We start from the raw sequence: 15,213 nt of genomic DNA, 5'->3' as shown, positions 1-15,213 counted from the left end.
TTCTGACATAACTTTTCAAAAAGTTAAATAGAAGTGGATCAAAGATTCTTATGGGAAGCAAAACATGACAGAAAAAAAAATGGCTTCCAGTGTAGGCTGGATCTAACCAGGGCACCCATATTTAAAAATATCCTATTGATAGGGATTTTGGGCTGGAGAATGACCAAAGTGCATTATGCAAATTTTATCCCAAGTTAATTTGTTTCATTAGCTTATGTAAGACTCTTATCCTCAGAGAATCCACATTTGTGTAGGACTTGAGAAAAGGCCAAATATTTTCTCATCACACCTATTGCCAATTAGCCCCACATTTCCTTTTTTCACATCTCAGGAAATCCAAAAACTTTTCAGATAGATGCCATGAAAAACGTGTGGGTGGGATAAATTGGAGGAAACCTGTTTTTTATTTGCAAACAAGGAACATGTGGAGCAAAACTTGTTTAATATTTTTCCTTGATTTGTAGCCAGTTCTGGGTTTGCAATATAAACTTTGAGTAATTAGCCCATGTGTGTTTATAAGGGATTAATTCCTTTTCAGTCTGGAACTGTTTGTGTCCGTATGGCACATTAGTTGGAGCCTGCAGCTAGCACATTGAAAAACACAGAGATTTATGTGTGAATGTCTGATTCTATAAACAGCAAGGTTTTATCTTAACATACCATAGTACTTACCTGAAGTCCGCTACTTTATTCCCTCTCTTTGGTTGCACCCAGGATTGCGCTGTTAACTACTGTGTGATGAATTAAAAAAATATGATCTCTGATCATCTTTGAATACTTATCCTGAGGTTGAGTAAGTTAGGATACATTCCCGCCCCCTCCATTTCACACACTAAATGTCAAAAGTGCACCTGCAAACTACAATGATTTGCCAAAATGAAGAAATGAGCAACACGATGGGCTACCGGCTACACCCTCATCTGTCATCCTGAACTACGTAAAAAAAAAAAGAACATAGTTTGACATGCAGTGGCAAAACTTTAGTTTTTGTTATTTGCCTTCCAGTTCTCCCGACATGCACCACTACACAGCTAATAAACTATCTCCTTTTTGGGAGCTTTTTCTAAGCTTTATGCTGATAGTTTTAGTTCAGAGGGAAAGAAAGGCATAGTTTTTCCTTGTATTATAGCATATAACACCAGGAGCCTGGTGATGCAGTGGACTAAACTACTGTTAAAGTAGTATTTAGCTGCCAGCTGCCTGCAATTACTGCGAGTTCAATTCTCACCAGGCTCAAGGTTGACTCAGCCTTCCATCCTTCCGAGGTAGATAAAATGAGGACCCGTTTTGTGGGGGCAATAAGCTGACTTTGTATAAAATAGAACACCGCTTAATGGGGAGCCAAAAGCCGTACTAAGCAGGTATATACAAAAGTATGAAAGCTATTGCTTAAAAGCATTGTAAACCACCCTGAGTCTCCGGAGAAGGGCGACATATAAATCAAACTAATAAATAATAAATAAATAAATATCAAAATTCCAACATGGCAATTGATTGCTGCTCAGTTACCCATCTGGTCATTGAGAACCAGCATACTTAAGAGTCTAGTTCAATTTCCCTTGCATGTCATGTCCTGTTATGTTATGTGTGTCTGTGTGTAGATAGATAGATAAGTAGATGAAGAGAGAGAGAGATGATAGAGATGGAGAGAGAGATAGAAATAGAGATAGATTTGTTTGAAAGGCAAGAATTCCTCATGTAATCCTCTTTATGCATTCTCATGTAATATGGGCCTAGAATGTTTCTGGGGTTTCTTTCTTATTAGTGTTAGATTAGAGAAATGTAAATCCTTACAGTACAGTATAGATACTCTCTGGTAATTTTAAGTAAGATGTGGATATGAAGCCATTTATTTTTTCATTTTGCCTGCCTCCCTCAATCCTTTCTTCCCTTTCTCTCTCTCATTCACATACACACACATTCTTTTGTAGCACAAGCACTGTCAATGCATTTACCCCTAATTTGAAATCTTTATAGGCAGAGCACAGGTGAGAGCAGCTGCAACACCTGTGGACAATGCAACATTCAAATAGTATTCTTCAGCGGGATTTATGGTGAATTTTTCATTAATCAAGAAAACAAAAAGAGCTGAATTAAAAAGGTGCATTCTGAGACATACTCCCACACTTTCTCTCTGTAGACTAACATATGTTTATAGAAGTATTTACACGTTCAGTTAGCAAATCTTCAGGCAAGGAGCTTTTTACTTTCCCTCAGCAATCCTCCTCCTCTTATTGCTGCGCTCTTTTCCCCCTGCAGTTGTTTTAAGAGTGAAGATTACTTTATGGTGTGATTAAAGGATAATGATTCAGTGACAAGTTTTGTAACATGATAAAATGATGGTTTATGCACAGACATTTGTGCTGTCAGCTCTGGGATTCTAAGTCATTTCAGTTGTGATAGAAATATGAAATGCCTTGATAGCTAACAGGCATTTGCTACAAGTCAGACCTCATCAGCTAGATCCTGGAGCCTTCTTCGACCAGGTGGCTTCCAGATATTTTGGGTCATCATGGCTGAGAATCCTGGGATTTGTAGTCCAAGCACTCCAGAATTTGATGTGATTTCATGTAAATTTTATTACATTAAATCAGTGGTGAAATCTTCCCCAGTTTGCCATCGGTTCACTGCCCACACATGTGCGGTGCGTGCCAAATGCTTGCTGTGCGTGCATGCAAGTGCATGCCTAATGTGCGTGCATATGCAATACACACCAAACGCGGGCTTCGCACGGAAAAAGGAGACTTGGGAAGGTAAGTAGAACAGCGAGGGGCGGAAACAGCTGTGCCGCGCAATTTAGATTCACTAGAAAGCAGGATTTCCTGGTTTCTAGCTATTTAAATCATGCGGCACAGCTGATTGTTAGAAATACCAGTTCAGACGAACCGGTAGCTTTTTTTTTTTTTTTACTACCAGTTTGCCCGAACCGGTAGAATTTTTTGGCTACTGGTTCTCCCGAACCATTAGTTTTTATCACTACCGGTTCTCCTGAACCAGTGCGAACCGGTAGCATTTCACCGTGCATTAAATGTAATGTAATTCATTGCTGAAGATTCTATAATGTTCTCCTCCTCCTACATTAAAAAAATTACAAGTTGAGTTCAACTATTAGAAGAGTTTTGGGAGAAACACACCAAAGACTTTTGGGAGTCATTTGTCCTCTTCAATGAGTCACCAAATCATTATTTGTTAATTCTGAATTTACTTTTAATGTGCTCTTTATTTTTGGTTTGTCTTTTTGGACAACACTGTCATGTTTAAGTGTCCAAACATAATTTCCATAGCAGTATCAGAAACCTCAGTGTAACTGGTAACATGTTTCTTATAGTTTCCAAAGGTTACACTAAAACTCCTGGATCATGAAAGTTATTCTTAATCTGCATCCTTTGCACTACTACAATTTTGCTATCTTTCTGAATAAGAATTGCATGCTCTTTACTCTTAAATAGCAAAATAAGACCCAGGGATCCATAAATGTTAATTCCATTTTCTGAATGCTTGATTAAGTCAAAAATTAAGAATAAGTGGGTATGTCTTAAATGGAATCATTTTCTTCCTGGGGAAAAAAAAGTTTGTCATTGCATTTGTGCATTTTTATGTTTTAAATAAGGAACATTGCAACTTTATGGAAAATAGGGGTGTGTGCAGAATTTTTCTATGTGCAAAATTAATATGCTTAAAGAAAAGTTTCTTATCTGTTTGGTTCTAGAACTACCTGCTGGTTGGGAAAAGATTGAAGATCCTGTATATGGTGTCTACTATGTAGAGTAAGTCTTTTGTACAGATTACTTTGTAGGAACACATGCCACAGAATGGTGTTCAACTCTATGGAAATTCACCTTAAGTTCACATTTGCCATTCAAACAAATTAGCAGTCTTGATTGTGTTTCCCTTTGTTTATTCTAGTGCTGTATTTTGTTAACGGCATACACTTGTATCCCATAGGACAGATTCCAAGAGTGAGGCAGAAAGATTTGTGATATATTGCTCTTGAGCTCCCCCTAGTGATCTTTTGTTGAAAAATCAGAGTTTCAGCCTGCAAAAGAAAAAATATGAGGGTTCCTAAATACGAAGTTGAAATGAAACATTCTGACTAAGCTGTACTCTAGAAATAAAATATGGCAAAGCTAAGGAATATTGCCTGGAGCTTCATATTTAGTTAAAAAAGATGCTTTGCAGAAAATGCATTCTACCCAAACAAATTCCTATTGTATCAATCATTACTTTTAATAATGGAGAATAAAAAACCCCTAATTTTAAATGTACAAAATCAATATTAGTCACATGGAATTCTGCATGTGTTTAGCTGTTCAGAATTAAAGAGTAAATCAAAGCTTCCATACTGTTATCATCATTTTTAAATGAGCTTAATCCGGGTGGCAATAACCTCATTCTTTTTAATAATCTGTATTCAGCTTTAGCCATATTGCTAACTTGATAAAAATGCACATTTAAATATAAGTATGTTCCTATTTATAACGGTGACTTAAAGCAATTATGAATAAAAGTAAAAGGAGAATTTTCAAAGTCCCCCACCTCCATAACAATAACGTTTAATAATTTGTTCCATTTGTTTTAGATTATACTTTCTCTGTACTATGGACAAAATTTGATAGTTATTAAAATATGAAATTTAATTTATAGAAAATACCAGGCGAAAATAATTGACTAATTAGTATTTATTAAGGGGGAAGGGTTAGGGTTAGGTTAGGGAGATCCCACCACTATTTTCTGGACCACAATTTGGACAAGGAACTGAGCCCATCCAAATGGCTGTTTCTTTTACATTTATATATTATGTCAGAGATTAACTAAGATGCTCTCCAAATATATGGGGAACCACAGCTTGTAGAATCCATTGGTCACGTGCAGTGGTGGGTTTCAAAAATTTTTACTACCAGTTATGTGGGCGTGGCTTGGTGGGCGTGGCAGGGGAAGGTTACTGCAAAATCCCCATTTCCTCCCGATCAGCTGGGACTCGGGAGGCAGAGAATAGATGGGGGCGGGGCTAGTCAGAGGTGGTATTTACCGGTTCTCCGAACTACTCAAAATTTCCACTACCCTCCAGAACCGGTCAGAACCTGCTGAAACCCACCTCTGATCAGATATTTTAGAGAAGCTAATTATTTGAAACTTCACCAAGCCAAACCTATCTGAGTTGGTATTTTTTTAGAATATTCAAAAGTTGCTCTGTCAGATAAGTTGTTGCAATTCATAGATCAGCATTTGTCACAAAGTAAAGGAACATTGCTCCTGCAGATTTTACATGTAATGTTTGCCCTGTTTTTTTTTTAAAGTTGTTAAAAAACAACTTTTTAAGAATAAAAAATATTCTTAATATATTTTTTTATAAAATAAAAAATAACTTTTTTTAAGTTGTTTTTTTTAAAAACAACAACAACAACTTAAGTCTCCCTATCACTTTTGCACTTTGCACTAAGAGTTTCCTTATTAATGGCTGTGGTTTTGTTTTGTTTTTTTTTTCTTTTTTTAGCCACATCAACAGGAAAACACAATATGAGAATCCAGTTCTGGAAGCAAAAAGGAAAAAGCAGCTTGAACAGCAGCCCCCACCAGCACAGCCTCCAGCACAACCATCTGAAGGTTGGCACCTCCTGCATAGAATGACCAGGGTTGAAAAATTGGCCAAATGCCAGACATACACACTTCTCTAAAGTTTCATATTTTTGATAAATGTCTGGACAGGCCTGGCTTCCTTCCTGCATGAAGACACAGGGAACGTGAGGTTATTTAACTGGAATATTTAAGACAAATAATCTGCTCACCCAAACTGTTATGCGGCCATTATGAAAAGTCTCTTTGGGACTCTATGGGGAGTCTCTATGGAGAATCCTATGCTGTTGTGATTTGACCATTCAAACTTGAATTTGAAATATGCATGCTTGAGACATATCTAAAGCACCCTTCATGGAAGAAATGGATACCCTGATGGTATTCTACATGTTTGGTACACAAAATGCCATGTTCAGTTCTTGTAATCGCACACGCACATGCACATGCACACATACACATGCACACTTATGAAAGACAAAAAGATAAGGTTGCAAAACCTTTTGAGCGCAGCTTGAAGCTAATAAAGTGCATTCTCTATGCACAAAGTGTCATAAAACTATATTAAAATTGTTCCAAAGCAAACCGATATCATCCCAAACTAGAGTGATTCATTATAACAACAAGGTAGCGTTATTTGTTTGTGCGCATATGTATTTTAATATTCTTATGATCCTCATTGATACAATGAGGATCATAAGCGGTTGCATAAAATCTAAGTCCTACTTGCTGGCTCCCCATCTTGAGCCACATTGCACCACCAGCCCTACGAAGGCAGGAAGCCTTAGTGAAGGAGCACAACAAAACTTTGAGAAACCCACTTCTTCCTGTGCACGCTGATCTTCCTCATCTATCAATTGGCAGGCTTAAATCCAGGAAGCCCTCTCGGTCACTCGCTCAACAGCTGTCTAACAACTTTAACATCAACACACAGTGGAAAGCCAAATGGGCTGCTGAACGCCCAGATACAAGCAGTTACATAGATGACCCTGCACAAAAGGTGCCAGGTTTTGACCTTCCTCGCCAGCATTGGTCAACTCTGAACAGGATCCATACCCAACATGGTGTCTGCCAGGACACATTGTTTAAATGGGGTCTTGTCTCTACCCCTCAGTGTGACTGACAAAATATCCATCACATTATGTCCGAATGTCCATCAAGAGCTTACACCGGCCCAATGTCTGATTTTTTTCAACATAGACCACCCTGTCCTTGGATGGCTGGGTGGACTGGACATTTGAACCACTATAAGTCCATGTATTTGCCATACGCTAAATAAAATAAATTAATTAATATTCTTATCTGACTGCCTAAAACCAGCTCAACTCTAGATACCTTACAGAATGCAGCATTAAATAAGGGGAGAAAAAAGCTAAAAATACAAAGCTAAAAATGATCAAAATGTAAAAGTACTGTCTGGAACTGTCAGGCACAAGCAACTAAAACCACTTTTGAAAGCTTCATTGTTTATCACTAAATTTCTAGCTTCCCCTGGGAATGACCAGATAAGGCTTCATGGATTCTGGGGGAACTCATGCTTATGCCATTTACAGCAGCATAATGAGTCTAAGCGCAGCCCTTGCTTGACTCCCTCCCTCCAGATACCTGGTAATTCCTCCATAAAAACAATTCATGTACAAAAGAAAAGCCATATATCACTTGTTTCTAGAAGCCATGAGAATGAGGAGCAAAAATTTCCTGACAGTTAAAACCATTAATAAGTGGAACAACTTGCCTGCAGAAGTGAATGCTCCAACACTGGAAATTTTTAAGAAGATGTTGGATAACCATTTGTCTGAAGTGGTGTAGGGTTTCCTGCCTGGGCAGGGGGTTGGACTAAAAGACCTCCAAGGTCCCTTCCAACTCTGTTATTCTATTTCTAAATATGTTCTTTAGAATTAGCTGCTCCTGAATGCTTCCTTTTGGGTCTCTCCTATCAGGAGGGAGATAGAAGAATAGAAAGAAATACTCAGCAGGTGATCTCTAGTGGTCCATGAAAGATGGACAGATATTAATGGGGAAAGGTAAAGAATCAAAATCTATTATTATTGTCAAAACCAAGACAATAATCTGTAGGTGGTGCATCATGAACGAACCAAGTATTTCTTAAGAAAGGTACTAAAATAGTAGTTTGGATATCCACAGGTTTTTCTCTTTTTTTCTCCATCAGTCCAGCTTAGATGCTGCCTCTGCTATTGCTTCTCACAATTTGAAAGCAAAATTTCAGGTTCTCTCTGTTGTGAGATATAAAAATATAGGACTTTTATTTATTTTCTGATACGGGAAAGAGGCACCAGAAAACAATTACTCCAAATAATTTCTGGGGGACAAATTGGTTTAATGGATAAATCATATCTGTTATATCTCAGTACTTTCTTCCATTAATCATTTTTTTCCGTCGATTTTCTGATAGTAAGAATAAATGAATGTAAGGGTGGCAATCTAAATAACATATATATTCTAAGATCATGTCTATGCCTGTAGTGATAGGTAATGATGTAGCTCATAGTGGCCGATATGTTCCATCCACTGGTTGGTCTCCCCCTCAGGCTTCCAGCTTTTCCTTGGTTAATGGCAGGGGTCTCCAAACTTGGCAACTTTAAGCCTGGTGGACTTCAACTCCCAGAATTCCCCAGCCAGCTTTACTGGCTGGGGAATTCTGGGAGTTAAAATCAGCCAGGCTTAAGGTTGCCAAGGTTGGAGACCCCTGTTTAATGGTGTTGTCTATGCTTGGTCAGCATAGGCAATTAGTTGATTACTGTTTGCTACATTTGTTCCTGAGAAGACTTCGAGGGACGCCCATAAAATCTGTTGTGACAAGTCTTCTGAGGGAAGTCAAGGGAAGGGGACTGTGTCTAGAGACACAAGGAGCTTGCATTAACAATGTACAAAACCAGAGTGGTTCTTTGGGGGTTGGAGCCTATATATCAGGGGTTCCCCCCCCCCCTAACCGGGTCCATGGAGTGGCACCGGTCTGCAGCATGCAAAAAACCAGGCCACACAAACAAATGAAGCCCCATCCACAGGATGCATGCAGCACATGAAATCACGCCACGCCCCCTCCGGTCCGTGGAAAAAACTTTCTCCACGGAACTGGTCCCTGATGCCCAAATCAGGGTTGAGGGGTGGGGGTGGACACTGCTATATATAATATTCCAATAGCACTTCCTGTTCCAGATGATACACTTCAAAAAACAAATGTGGTATGAATATTCTAGTCTGCTACGTGTAAATGCCCTTTGGATTGTAGAATGTATTTTAATGGTTAAAACAGTTAAAAACTCTGTTTTCTTTTCTTCTCTTTTTTTAAGAATGGACCGAAGACAATCCCCCCCTTGCTCCTCCTTCTCTTCCAAACCATGTTCCCACTAACCAGGAGGCAGTTAGAGATGTTCCAGTACAAGGTAAATTGCTATAAGTGTAATGAAAGTTGTTTTTTTAAGTGTCAGAGAAGAGCATTATTGATCCAAAACAGATCTTAGGGCTTTCAAGAACATTCATCCCAATTTTACACCTCCCTCCAAAATTGTTTGCTGTCCTCAGTGGCTTTCATCGGTTTAGATGCTTTTGGGGTTATCACAAACACGATCACCATCTCCAAATAAGAATATACAGGTAGTCCTTTACTTACAACAGTTCATTTATTGACCGCTCGAAGTTACAACAACACTGAAGAAAGTGACTTATGATTGTTTTTCACATTTACAAATGTCACAGCAACCCTATGGTCCTATGATCAAACTTCAAATGTTTGGCACATGTCCTGGGATCATGTGACCATCACCTTTTGTGACCACCTGATAAGCAAAGTCAATGGGGAAGCCAGATTTACTTAACAACCATGTTACTAATTTAGCAACTGCAGTGATTCACTTAATAACTATGACAAGAAAGGTCGTACAATAGAGGGAAACCTCTCTTATCAGTTGTCTCACTTAACAACAGAAATTTTGGGCTCAATCATGGTTGCAAGTCGAGGACTACCTATAGTGCTTATTAATTCAGTATTATTAATTCCTACTATTCATCCTAGGAAGTAACTTTCTGATAAGTTAAAGCGTAGAATAACAGGAATAGAAAATACCATACTGTGTTTCCCCGAAAATAAGACCCTGTCTTATATTTTTTTGAACCCTGAAATAAGTGCTTGGCCTTATTGCCATGGGCTCAAAAGCCTGATTGGGCTTATTATCAGGGGATGTCTTATTTTGGGGGAAACAGGGTAGTTGTATAACATAATTGATAAGATTATACACAATCGCCACATCTAATCTCCCCCTTCCAATGTGTCTAAATTAAACCAAACAGGGTATCTAAATTCTTACCAAATTTCAGGCAGATATTCAGAATACTGTAATAATACGGGCAGCGGGGGGGGGGGGGAGTGAAAAATCTGATGTTGCCCTTTACTCTGAGAATAATATTATTTTCCATAACATTACATTCTTATCTGTTCATCCTTTGAGGTGTTCAGAGTAGCAAGGAAATGCTCGAATTTAAGGTTTGGAAGTCATTAAAGCAGGAAACTTTATATTCCCTCTTTTCTACTGAAATATTCTGTGCTCATGAAAAGTGGCACTTAAGAGTCTACCCTTTTCAACATGTTTGGGGGTGCCAAACTACAACAGGAAAGCGAGAATTAGAGAATATTGGGCATCTGCAGCTTGATACAAACCAGATGTATCAGCACTATGGAAGCTCACTGTAATATTGTATATACAGTATGTTATGAATAACATGCAACAAGAAGTGATGACGACTAAAGAGTGGGAATTCAGATGCCGGGTGACAAGAGACTATATCTGGGGAGTAGCTATGGGCATTACCACGCCCCCTACTTAAAGTCTTCCTAGATGCAATCAGAGGCTAAATACATCATTAATCTGGTTTAATTTTTGTGAACAGATTTATCTTTTGAAGAAGTACATTATTCTGTTTTGGATTATTTAGCATTGACATAAGAAGAAAGTATTGAAGATGTTCTGGCTTAGAATATTTGGGAATAAACAATTTAAGATTTTTTTTTTTGTCCCTGTTGAATTAATATGCACGTATATACAAATCAAGACCTGCTACACTTTATTATTTGTTTCATTTCAATCATACTTGTGATTGAATAATTTAAAACAGGCCATAGAACTCCTCCTGAGTTCCTTTGGAATTATGAAAATATATTCATTTGGAGAGATTTTCTGCTGTAGTAGCCAATCAAAAAGAAGGTAGTCCATTCAAGCGGAAAATTCTGCCTTTTAATTGTTGTTCCTCTAAAACTTATTTAATGCACCATATATAATTGCCCATTAATTAGAAAAGCCAGAATATATAATTTCAAAAGCTTTGCAACTATTTTGAAGAGCTTTAGTCCAACAGAAACCTGGAGAAAGCTTACTACTCTCAAATGCAGCCACCGTTTTGTCAGAGGCTGAATCATAGTCTCAGCGTGTGTGAGACATTCATAGGACTAGTTAACGCGTACCTGCCCTTTCGATTTCAGCTGATAAAAACTGGGGCTTTAATTCCCAATGGCGGTGCACCAGAAATACAACAAGGAATTAATACATACAAAAATGATGCAAAGTTGACACTCAATACACCTCCTTTATTAAAAATTATTAAAAATTTATTTTAATTGATATTATGTAAATCAGCAAATGGTCATATGTATATACATACATACCTTTCAGGGTCAACAGCACTCTATAGAGCATAACCAAGAAGTAAGAAATAATAAGAAATTAAAGGTATATGATAAAAGAGAAAGGAAACGGAAACATAACTAAATCTAGTTCATAGCAATTCCATTCCTACCATTGCAGCCTTGCAAACAAACTTTGTTTTTGCCCCATTTATACATCACTTGTAGATGCTTTCTGTTCTTTAACTCCTCACTTCTTACTTTTTGAAGATCTCATCAACTCCATCCAACTATAACATTCTCAATCTTACTCTCCATCTCCTTTTATTTATTCCTCCTTCATAGGTTTTCAGTTTCAATCTCTTTCAATTCTACTCCATGGGACAAAACAATCTAAACTTGTCTCTTTTGTGCTAAAGAACACTACTGTGTCCAGTGCACACCGATATAGCTCCTATTTGGAGCCTCCTTGGCTTTATTGTACTGGTCCATACTCTAGCTCTTTAGAGTCACTTAGGTGAGATGGAGACCCATACAAATAAATCAGACCAAATCAAGTCAAATCAATCAATAGTTTTAATTCTTATTGCATTCAACTTATTTTTCTATTTCTCCACACAGGTCTAACTATCACTTCCATAAAATATATTGGGTAGCAGTTCACTCTTACGCACAGCCATTTTTTACTTTTTTCCACAAACATTCTTTGCACAGACCATGTTCTGCTCGCTACCTTTCTACCAGCATTTGAAAATTTAAACACTTATTATCCATTTTCCCATGTTTTATTAACCCTTCTAACAAGATACACAAACTCATCTACTTGCTCTAATTTTTCACCATTTATGTATTATATAACATCCGTGCTTCTCATTGTATCATATACTGTAGTCTATTAAACATGTGCTGCAAATTGCTTGATTTTCCAACAATTTGAGATTAATTGCATAAAGAAATACACATCACATTGCCAATCAAGACTCCTCTAATGTTTCAATATAAGAGAATGTAGATAAGTAGATAGGTGGGAAGGGAGAGAGAGAGAGGAAAGAAAGAAAGAAAGAAAGAAAGAAAGAAAGAAAGAAAGAAAGAAAGAAAGAAAGAAAGAAAGAAAGAAAGAAAGAGAAGAAAGGGGTTGAACTGTAGAGTCCCTGGTATTCTCAGAGCTTGGTTGTTTGGTTGTTGCAGATCTTTCATGATCTGATTAGAAAATATCTGTGTGAGTGAGTGCAGGGTTCATGTTTATATTTGGTAGCTTGATCTGCCAGTGTGATTCTTTCTTTGGTAGTTCCTTGATTAGAGTATTGTTTTCTCCTTGATAGTTTGTCTAGTATTAATCCATGCTTATCTGGGTATTGGTTGCTGGAAAGGATGTGTTTCCTTCTTACTTTTTTACTGTGTATTTTGAATATCTTTTTTTTTTAATGGTGGAAGAGGTGAGGAATTAAAAAACAAAAGGCAAACTAGTCCCCCCCCCCCAATATGTCTCTGGCTGATTGTTCTGAATGTCAGTCTTCCAGGAATTCCCTAGTGTTTGAAGATTTTGCTTGCTCTAGGATGCTTACACTTTTTCACTTAAAACTATGGTTGAGTCTGTCCATTTGTTGTGAGATTAAGGAGTTTTCATAATGTCTTCTGGCTGCTAATTGGTGTTCATGGATGCTGCCTACTAGAGAGCTTCTGTGGTGCAGTGGTTAGAATGCAGTACTGCAAGCTACTTCTGCTGACCGCAATTTGGCAGTTCAAATCTCACCAGGCTCAAGGTTGACTCAGCCTTCCATCCTTCCGAGATCAGTAAAATGAGGACCCAGATTGTTGGGGGCAACTCTGTAAACTGCTTAGAGAGGGCTGTAAAGCACTGTGAGGCGGTATATAACTCTTAAGTGCTATTGCTACTGGTCTTCTGCCCTTCATAGTGGCTGTTACAGATTGATATTAGTCCGGGCAAGAAGCATGACAACAAACACTAATCCGATCTTTATTGGAAGATTACATTAACAGACTCTTGCAAGTCAGAAAATATCTCTCCTGTCCCTCACTTCTACTCCTCTGAAAACCAGGGACAGACCTTTCTGAAGTCTACTGTCTCTATTCTTCCTCCCTCTCTCAATGTTTATTGATCATATTGTTATCTCGATTGCAGTTCTATCTAATGTCTCCCAAGGTCATTCCCACATACCATTATTGGGGGAAGGCAAGGTGCAGGGAAGATCAGCTGACAGGCCATTGGAATAAGTCCTGTTGGAATAGTAGCAGTCTTGGTGGCTGAGGGAAGGGTGGGAAGGAGGCCTGGAAAAATTAAAGGGTGAGTAGGCCTGTATAGGTACAGTACCAGCTAAAGTAAGAAAAGCAAGATAGTGAGAAAATTGAGAAGTAAATGGTAAAGTAAATCATAAATAGTAAATGATGCTGTGAATTAAGAAAATGAAAAGTGCACATCAGATTTGACTTTCTGACTGGAATTTGTTTCATCTAAAACCTGGAATAAGCAATATTTTCTGGGTCTCAAATCTGCTGCCACTTCAGAATTATTTAGTAGAGCCACATGGGTTTGTCTTGAGTTTCACACTATAGATTTTCCCATTTGCTACCCCTTATGTTCTTCAAAGTTTGGGTGTGTGAAGAACTTCTCAGAAGAGAAAAGCTCAAATTCTAACATTTAGTCCTTCTGAGGGTTAATTCATTGATAGAAGAGAATATTTGTAGCTCAGGGTTGAAGTAAGGAGTCTTTGGTGTTCACTGAGCTTGGCTGTTTTCTTGCAGACATTTAATTACCAAACTAGCTAACTTCATCAGTGCTGAAGTGGCGGGGAGTTAGTTTATTGCGCTGCTCCCAGAAGTTAGAGAAGAGAAGACTATGGAAGAGGACTTAGTGCATTTATTTTTCCTGATTTATAAACTTTTGAAATTTTCACAGCAGGGAAACCATTTTTCACCCGGAACCCATCTGAACTGAAAGGGAAGTTCATCCACACCAAACTGAGGAAAAGCAGCAGAGGCTTTGGTTTCACTGTGGTCGGCGGAGACGAACCAGATGAATTTCTCCAGATAAAGAGTTTGGTGCTTGATGGGCCTGCAGCACTGGATGGCAAAATGGAAACAGGTAGCCTGTCAGGCATGAGAGGAAACTCCTGGTTTCTTTGCTCTAATGGGAGAATAGCCACGGAAAAATAGCGTAGTTTCCTGCAGTTCAATTAGGTTAATTTGCCTTAATTTTTGTCTCAAAGCAAAAGAAGGGAAATAACACAATTTTTGGAATTAAAAACTAGACGTTCCATTCCACAGTTTCGTTCCACACTGTTTACAGTGCATTTTGCCAGTTGTTCTAGGTGCCTTGTTTTAAAAATCGTGATTGCCTTGCCTCCTATGGAATTTCATGTCAACCCATTGATAGTTAACCATTGGTGGAAACTAGATGAAATAAAGAGCAGCGACAGAGCCAGTTTGGTATAGTGGTTAAGGCAGTAGGTTAGAAACCAGGAGCCTGGGAATTCTAGTTCCACTCTAGGCACAAAGCCAGCTTTGTGGGGAGGGGGGGGGCGTTTCTCCAAAAAGGAAAGAATGTTAAGCAGGTGATAGGGCCTCTATGTAATGTGTCTATATATATAGCACTATAAACAGGTCATACTGTCAAATCATGCAGGCATAAAGCCATTACAGTGTAGAAGCAAAATATTACAATCTTCAGAATTTCTTAATAGCAGAGAATTAAATCTAAAGGACTTGAGTGTACTTTGAAACATGCGCTATGTCAAAGCTGAAATGTTCTGCCATTTTTATGGATAGAATTCAAAACAAAGTCCTTCACTGTGTGAGTCATAATTGAATGCACACAATGCTGCACTTAGCAAACCTTTTGAAGGGACAAAACATATTAGAGCTTAAAAATACAAAGAGTAAATTTCCAGGACACTGAAGGATAATCCCATATCTGCTTAAAATCTCATTTTATATAGGCAGAAGACTTTTATGAAAGCAATTTCTTTTTCAAAAATAAAAACATCAAA

The 15,213-nt window shown here is 38.1% G+C and overlaps 1 protein-coding gene across 1 annotated transcript in view; it reads left to right on the top strand.

Annotated features, from left to right (window-relative positions):
* MAGI1 (membrane associated guanylate kinase, WW and PDZ domain containing 1) overlaps positions 1-15,213 on the top strand; it is a 120,910-nt gene that overhangs the window by 19,504 nt on the left and 86,193 nt on the right. The window contains exons 5-8 of the mRNA XM_070936851.1: positions 3,710-3,767; positions 5,495-5,604; positions 8,883-8,975; positions 14,124-14,309. Of these exons, the coding sequence (XP_070792952.1) occupies positions 3,710-3,767; positions 5,495-5,604; positions 8,883-8,975; positions 14,124-14,309 (447 nt within the window). The remainder of the gene's footprint in view (positions 1-3,709; positions 3,768-5,494; positions 5,605-8,882; positions 8,976-14,123; positions 14,310-15,213) is intronic.

The sequence above is a fragment of the Pituophis catenifer genome, unplaced genomic scaffold, assembly GCF_029215685.1.
Source record: "Pituophis catenifer annectens isolate HBS135680 unplaced genomic scaffold, rPitCat1.0.hap2 SCAF_2, whole genome shotgun sequence".
Lineage (NCBI taxonomy): Eukaryota > Metazoa > Chordata > Lepidosauria > Squamata > Colubridae > Pituophis > Pituophis catenifer.
The sequence above is the reverse complement of the archived record's forward strand: the minus strand, read 5'-3'. Positions and strand labels throughout refer to the sequence as shown.